Raw genomic sequence first — 7,727 nt, 5'->3', positions numbered from 1 at the left:
TGTTTCTGGTGGCCAGGTTATTGCTGGGAGGCCCCGGGCTGCTCAGCAAAACTTTCTGTGGGTGGTGGGAGCAGCAGGAGGGACACCGCAGAGCCCAGGGAGGCTTTGCGGAGGGTGTCTGGGGCAGACGCCCCCCCCAGGACATCCGCACTGGTACTTATTTCTCCTTTGCCAGTTTATATGGATAGGAGAAACGTCCTGGACCGAGCAAATCCAAGTGTCTGAGCGCAGAGCCCCAAGAGCTCTGTCTCAAAAAAGCTAGGGCTTGAGGGGACTACTACGGCTGGAAACACTAGAATGGGGGGTGTGTGTGTAAATAAATGATAAAACCCTGGGTCCTTGGCTTGAGCCCTTCCTAAAACATACCTTTCTCTACCCAAATTCCTGTACCCGCCCGCTCGAAGGCAAAAAGCTTCCATCAACCTGCTGAGGTTTCTCAGGCATTTCTGGGGCAGTAAAGCCTGTCCCTGCCTATCCATGGCCAGCGTGGCCCCTGCCTGTCCTCTGGGGAGGTCCACCAGGAGCAGCGGATGGGGCCTGCAATGCTTGGCTCTCGGGGCACAGGGCAGGAGGGCGGCTGGGAGCCTGAGTGCCACAGAACCCCTCGCTATCCTACTGGCACCAGACTCTGTGAGAAGCACAGCAAAGGTTTCTCCCCGCACATGCCCCATCCCAGTTCCTCGCCGCCTCTCCCCATGCACACGCACGCAGAGTGCCTGGCCCCGGCAGGCCGTGACTTACCAGGTTGACTGGGTGGATGTAGCCATTTTCATACTTGTCATTGGCCAGGATCTGCCGCAGGTGAGCGATGTAGCTGGAGGCCAACCTCAAGGTGTCCAGTTTGGAAAGCTTGGTGTCTGGGGGCACCCAGGGCAGGGTGGTCTTAAGCCTGGAGAAGGCTTTGCTAAGGACCCTCATCCTCGCCCTCTCCCTGGCGTTGGCAGCGTTTCTCTGGACCTGCTTTCCCTCCTGGCTCACTCCGTTTAAAGGGCTCTTCTTGGGGGGAGCTTTCTTCCTCTTGCCCGAGGCCCCTCTCCCCTTCTGAGGGGAGCCATTCTCGCCATTGGATCCCTCCTCGTTGCTCTCGGTGGACGCCCCAAACTCTTTGTTAGTATCCATTTTCAGGCCATCGCACTCCAGCATCTCCACCTCCTGCAGATCTTCCACATCACTGAGAGACCCAGTGGACATGGTCTGGAAGATGCCAAAGGACCAGCGGGAAGGGGGGAAGGGGGGGAGAGGAAGGGCCGCTTCTCAAATCTACTTCAAGGCGGCAGAGGAGAGAAGGGGCACCAGTATTTTCCTCCCCTTCCCTCCCCCCCCAGCACCAAGGCGCGATACCAGTCCAGAGAGGATCCCTGCCCTCCCGCCCCCCAACCCTGCTTTGCCTGTGAGGGAGGGAGGGAGCGTGTGTGAGAGAGGGAGGGAGAGAGAGAGAGAGAGAAAGCCGAGGAATTTAGTGAGGACACTAGTAATTTATCTGGGGGATAAGAGAGGCGGATCCAGCCCAGGGGAGGGGCCCTGCCCGCTGAGCACACCACATCCCCAATCACAGACCTTTGCACAGGACTGGGAATGAGGTATCCTGGCGAGCCTTTGCCGAGAGCTCGGAACTGGGATTCAAAGCTTCACAACTGGAGCAAAGCAACTTTCTCTCTCTCTCTCTCCGCTCTGTCTTTCTATCCTCCCCCTTCCTCCTTCTCCTCCTCTTCTCCTTCCCCACTTCCCTTTCCAGCCCAGGGTTGCTCTCCCCCTCCTTGCCTCCTAGATGACCCAGGCAGCTGGTGTCATGATTCTTGATGAAAGCCAAAATGGGTCATGAGCAGAGAGCGAGCAGCAGACCCACCAGCCAAGCCTTCCAGGGAGCTTTGTAATGCATGCTGTCGAAATGCTGTCCTGTAACCTAATCTGTGGGAGATTTGTAGATGATTGTATTTGCGAACGCATCCTGTCCAGCTACTAGCGTATTCCAGGAAGGGAGCGCTCCGCCGTCCGGCTGGCAGCATGGACCTTCCCGTCACAGCCCAGGGACTGGAGGCTGGAGGATCTGACTTCTTGCAGCCCTCCTGGGTGACCTCCCAGGTCCTGGTCCTCTCTCACTCTTTGAGTCCCCCCCCAGCTGTAAGCATCCCAGAGGCTGCCCCATCCGCAGGTGTGCCGGGTGGCCGAGATCCCGGCGCTCCGCGGAGCCCCACCGAGCCGAGGGAGATCACTGCGCCGCTGGGGAGGTTCAGCGTGGCTGCGGATGGGGCAGCAAGGGTGTGCACTGAAGTGAAGGGAAAAGGGGGCTGGATACTGGATGGTAGACATCGCAGAGAAAACAAACCCTTTTCTGGGGTGTTGTTGCAGAGCAGATGTCAGTGTTTCGCTCTGCGCTACCCGTGGAGCCCTTTGTCTGCTGATTTGTGCATGCTCAGAAGTCAGGGAGTTCTACCTGACTAAAGAGGCAAGATAAGGCCCCTTCAGTGGGAGCGGTGGGAGCGAAGGCGTCAGGCAGTACTCTGCAACCAGGGAAGCCAAGCATTCCCCATCGGAAGCCAAGCATTCCCCGTCGTTGTACCACTAGCGTGAATGAGCGGGTTGAATGAGCAGATGTACACTGCAGTTACGATCTTTATGCACATGTGTATTCAGTCTCTGCAGAGCAGGCTTTTAAAAGCAGTTAACCTTGGCCTAGCTCTTCTTCCTCTCTGTATAAAGTCTTCTCCTAAAGCCACATGTGGAGCCCAAAGAGGCCTGTGAAGCATGAACTTGCTCCCGTAGCTCCTTCCCTCCTCACACGCTTCCTGAAGCCTCGCAGGTCCCCCAGCAGCCTGGGTTGTGAACACGGGGGGCTAAAGGACTGGGCACGATCCACACGTGGGACCTTTCTGGACACAGTGACTGATCTGATTGCAGGAGCAACTCCACTTACTCAGCCGCTTACCTGAGGATTCGCATAGCTCTGGAAAAAAATGTACAGCCTAGATGCCACCGTGGCGTGCAGTAGCTTCGGAGTTAATCCATGGTCACGGGAGCCACAGAAAAGTCTCTTACTGATCTGTATGAGCATCACATCGGGTTTTCCGCGTGCACTAAACAAAAAACAAAGAAACAAAAATTGTGGAGGGCCAAGCTGGTACGTCTGCCAAGCGCTACGTACAGTCCGTAGATTAAAGTTTCAGTAGGAGGCAGAGTGTCAATTTTGATAACTAGCAAGGAAGTCTTTCCTATCTCTTGATCCATTTTGGTTCCTTGGCTCACATAAGCCAGAAGAAAAAGGGCAACTATAAACTTTAAACCAGCTGTTTACGGTTTGGCTGGAAGATAACACCTTCCCACTCACAATAGGATAAGTACATTAAGATATCATATCTCCAAGCCTGGGCTCTTGGGAATTCACTAACCTCTAACGTCATGTTATGTTAACTGTGCCCTATTTGTGTTTTCTCTGTGTATAAACTAAACAAATTGTCAGTGTATCAATTCAAATTAATGAATTATCTTTGCTTTTTTTTTTTCTTCTTTTTTCTTTATAACATCCTCGTTGCAGATCCAAAATATTACTAATCACCAGCATGGAGATTTATGAGCCTCCTTATTTTCTAGACTTGATTGTTGTTTGTGCAGGTGGAGATTTAAATGGCCATATCCACTGCAGAGATTTATAGTCCAAGTGATTGATGTTAGAAATAAGCTACAAGACTCCTACTGGAGCAAGGATGACAGAAAACCAAGTTGAAGTTGCTTATGTCTCTAAGCACGAATGACCAGAGAGCATGAGTGACCAGAGTGCACAAAAACTTCAGCATCAGATGGTCCCAGAAGAACAAAACAACAAAAAAGTATATAGTCACATCCTTTTTATCACTTATTTTTAACTTCACTTTAGTAATTTCTAAAAATTTGTTGTAAAAAGCAGAAGGAATGATGTGGCTTCTTAAAAATGCATTTAGTATGCCACTACATGTGCGTTCTGAAAATCAAGTTATGCGTACATGTGTGTTATGAGCTTTTAGAATTGCCACACATTTGTAGCTTTCACTGACTCACATACATTTTTTGAGTCCTCAGAGCCAGTAAAATTGATCTAATACAGACCACACACTTCTGTGGAGATGCGGGACACATTTTTGTATTAATTTGGTGGAGATTATTGTGTTTGTGATATATACTTACATACATGTAGTATAATGTGCTTTGAGTCCTTTATGCATACAGACTCTTAACACACTCTTTTAATAACATAATCGTCCCTTTTTTCCTCTCCAAAGGGGCCAGCATGGGCAGACCTAAAAAAATAGTATCCTCTCATCTCCGGGTAGCTCCTGGTTCCTTATCTGTTTGTTGCATGAGCCGAATCTCTCCTTTTCCAACCTTCCTGCTCCTTATGCCCCTCCTGGCAAGCCCAGGGTTTGTACCCCTAATCTGGCTCCCAGTTTCAATCCCCCTCCCCTCACCTGAATTGCCTTGCCCCGTCCTCCTGACTCTCATTCTGAATTGCAACCCCGGTTTGGGGTAGAGACCGAGGAGGTGGAGACCAACCCAGTCCTGTGGGAAGGGTAAAGCTGGGATGGCTGCAGCCGCCGCGGTGATGGTGTGGCCGCTTACGCCTCCAGTTAAATGACTGGGACCACAGACCAGCCCCTGGGTTAATAACTGGCTGGGAAAGACAGATGGAGCTAAAGTCCTTTTGGCCTTCCCAGTACATTCACTTCTTCATTCATGTTTTAAAAAGGAAGCTGAAATACTGGCATGGGGAACATCAGCACAAATGTGTGGATTTGCCCTGTAGATGACTCTGCATTGCTCTGGCTACACAGGAAAGTGCATCTCTCTTACTTCTAATTGAGACCCACTAAGCCTTAAGGGTCATTTAGAACATGCCAGGGGTGCTGGGGGCAGAGATTTGGGATGCCTGGTCTGAAGGGTGTCAGATGGGGGACATGTTACACATAGCATAGTCTAATGCTGGTCTATGGCAGGTTACAGATTTCCCTCTGGAAAAAAAGCCTCAGTTTTTATGTCTCCAACCTTCCCTCCCCTGGCCTGGAATAACATAGTAATTTGAGAACAGCTTTGGAACTTGAGGCCAAGATTTCTGCAAGTGTCTCCTGATTTTGCATGGCATGACTTGGGTTTTTTTGGTTATGTTCTGTGTCATTTATCAAGGCACCATGTTTTCACTGTGCATTGAACAGTCACCCAAGAAAAACCTTGGATCGCCCACAGCTGAGGAAAACATTATCAGTAGCTGGTTTCAGAACTCTTCACCCGAGTATTATACAGGTGTTTTCCTATATTTGGAGAATAACCAAGGGAGTCACTCACAGCCAGACAGCTCATCATGAATGATGTTCAGTCAGGTTTAAGAATAATCAGGAATTAAGATACAACCAGATCAGTGTTTTCAAGTTGCAATTTTAAAAAAAAAATCTGGTTGCACTCAGATTTCTCCTGCTCACTCTTGATCTCACCTGGAAACTAAGTAAAATGGTGGAGGGACTTCAGAAGCATACTTTTACATACCTTAAGTGAAATAATACTAATAGTATAGAATTACATATGGATAATACTAATAATAACTAATACTAATAGTATAATACTAATGCTACTATTGATATAATAATCCTGTGATATTTCTGTGATAGGATTCTGTCTTGTCCATTGTAGAGGATGGACAGTGCTAGGGAAATAGATCAAAGTTGTCTGTAACAGTGGGGTAGCTTTTTGGAAGAGCTGGGGCACTGAAGCCCTCCCATGGCTCCTTTCCAGTGCATGTATCTGTTTCTGGTCACAGTTTTGGTTTGAAAGGTAAAAGACATTCTGATAAATAATGTAAAGCAATACACAAAGAGAAAAAATAATGTCACTGCCAAGACAGTAAAGTGTTCCTGGAGAACTGGGCCAAGAGGCACATATTTTTATGCCATACCAGTGTCACTACCCCTCCCCAAGAAATCCCAACATCTTGCTTCAAAGCCCCGAGAAATCAAAGCTTTGTGAGAAGCTGTTTTCTAGAATAGTTTACTGTGGGGGAAAAACCCAACAATGTCTCCTTCTATTCTCATTTAGAAATATCTGAAAGTTTTGATGATACCTAGAATGGAAAAAATTCAGTCTTACTGACTACAGATTAGAAAATTTAAAAGGAAATGAACTACAGTTTCAAGGAAATTTATGAAGAAAGTTATGCAGCAGCCGTAATTCCATTTCATGTGACTTTTTAAACCTTGAAATGTCACAAATCCAAAAACATTGAAATACTGGGAAATGGACTTCCAAAATAATTTCTTTAGTGGATATTGAAGAATATTCTATGTGACTCAAAATATTTAATTCCAGATTTTATATTTTAATCCTGTTTGTCACGTTGATGAAAAAATCTGTGACACATATAAGTAGTGCTTTTGTCTACTGCAGGGAGTACCCGTACATGTAATAACTGGATGATTTCTGCCGCCCTGACTTAGGCCACCTCGTACCTTTTCCTTTGCGTAGCTTCGTAAGAATCAGCAGGGCTGCTCACAGACCAAAACAGACCCTATGGACAAGAATGGCAAAAGCTGCCTCTGTAGAAATGAAGTCACAATTAAAGATCCTAACCCCTAAGAGAGATGCTGACAACAAGGTCAGCGTTCTAATCATGAAGGGTGCATCGAATCCTGGTGTGACTCGCTTCCCCTTCCTATGCCAGGTCTCTAGTGAGGGTTTCTGGTACTGCTGCTGTGTTAAGCAATGTCGTGCAAAGAATCTATCAGCTAGAAGCGGAGACACCAGAAACAAGAAGCGTTTATGCTGTAGAAGTTCTTGAAGCAGAAACAACACAGCTAGTCCTCGACATGAGCACTCAGCCCAAACTTTCAGTTCACTTTTCACAGACATGCAAGTGAATCTCCTTTTGCTGGATGCTTGTAGGAAGCAAACCTAAGTGGCGGCATCGTGTTTGTTTTATAATGCACATTTATTCCTATACAAATGGAGACTCACAGTGAGGAGAGGTATCCTCTTCCATCTCTATTGTAGGGACTATTGCTGCCGACGACTTCCAGGGTGCACCTCTGAAATGTTACTAGATAGTTGACATTGTAAACTGCAGAGTTTTATGAAGTGGTCAAAAGAGAAATATGCAAAAATGCCAATATATCTTATGCAAAATTATCACTGAAGGATTAAAGTGCAGACATAACTGTTTTATTTTGAATATCTCTTTCCGTGATGTTTCTTTGTTGGCTAATCCTTTGCATTTTTGTGGTTTTAAGACATGATGAAATTTGTCGATAAGAAGTAAGTTCTCTTTTGCCTTCCAATAATTAGCACATTGGATAAAGTTTTGGAAAAGAAAAGATTTTTGCTTCAGAGGGAAATTTGGAAAAGAAGAACACTTTGTAGGGGAGTGGCAGGAAGAATGTCAGCTATTCTGTTGAACTTTTATTACTTGTATGGTTTATGGCATGATATACATGCATGTAGACAGGATTTTCTGAGATGCCTATTCACTTAAAGCGCTCACAGCTTCTGAAAGTCAGGTTCCTACAGCATCCATCATTAAATGCAGTAGGTCGACCTACGTCCTCCGTTTCCATCCAAACGAAACATCACGTGCTGGGACCCAGACTCTCTGTGGGCTGCTTTACACTATTACAGATCAAGCTGGCCACACGTTGTGCTGTTGGACTCCCTGCACTCCGTTTGTCACGGGGGCTTTTGCATTTTACCAGCTCCGATAGGCCACATGAAACCTTTAA

At 47.1% G+C, this 7,727-nt stretch overlaps 1 protein-coding gene across 1 annotated transcript; it reads right to left on the bottom strand.

The window, feature by feature from the left end:
* Positions 1–612: 612 nt before the first annotated feature.
* On the bottom strand, positions 613–1,383 carry LOC104624980 (transcription factor 21-like). The gene has a single exon (XM_010292484.1). The coding sequence runs from the start codon at positions 1,189–1,191 to the stop codon at positions 613–615; it is 579 nt and encodes a 192-aa protein (XP_010290786.1). The 5' UTR covers positions 1,192–1,383.
* Between the last annotated feature and the right edge of the window lie 6,344 nt (positions 1,384–7,727).

This window comes from Phaethon lepturus, unplaced genomic scaffold (genome assembly GCF_000687285.1).
Source record: "Phaethon lepturus isolate BGI_N335 unplaced genomic scaffold, ASM68728v1 scaffold50908, whole genome shotgun sequence".
In the NCBI taxonomy this organism is placed as follows: domain Eukaryota; kingdom Metazoa; phylum Chordata; class Aves; order Phaethontiformes; family Phaethontidae; genus Phaethon; species Phaethon lepturus.
This window is presented reverse-complemented; position numbering and strand designations above follow the sequence as displayed.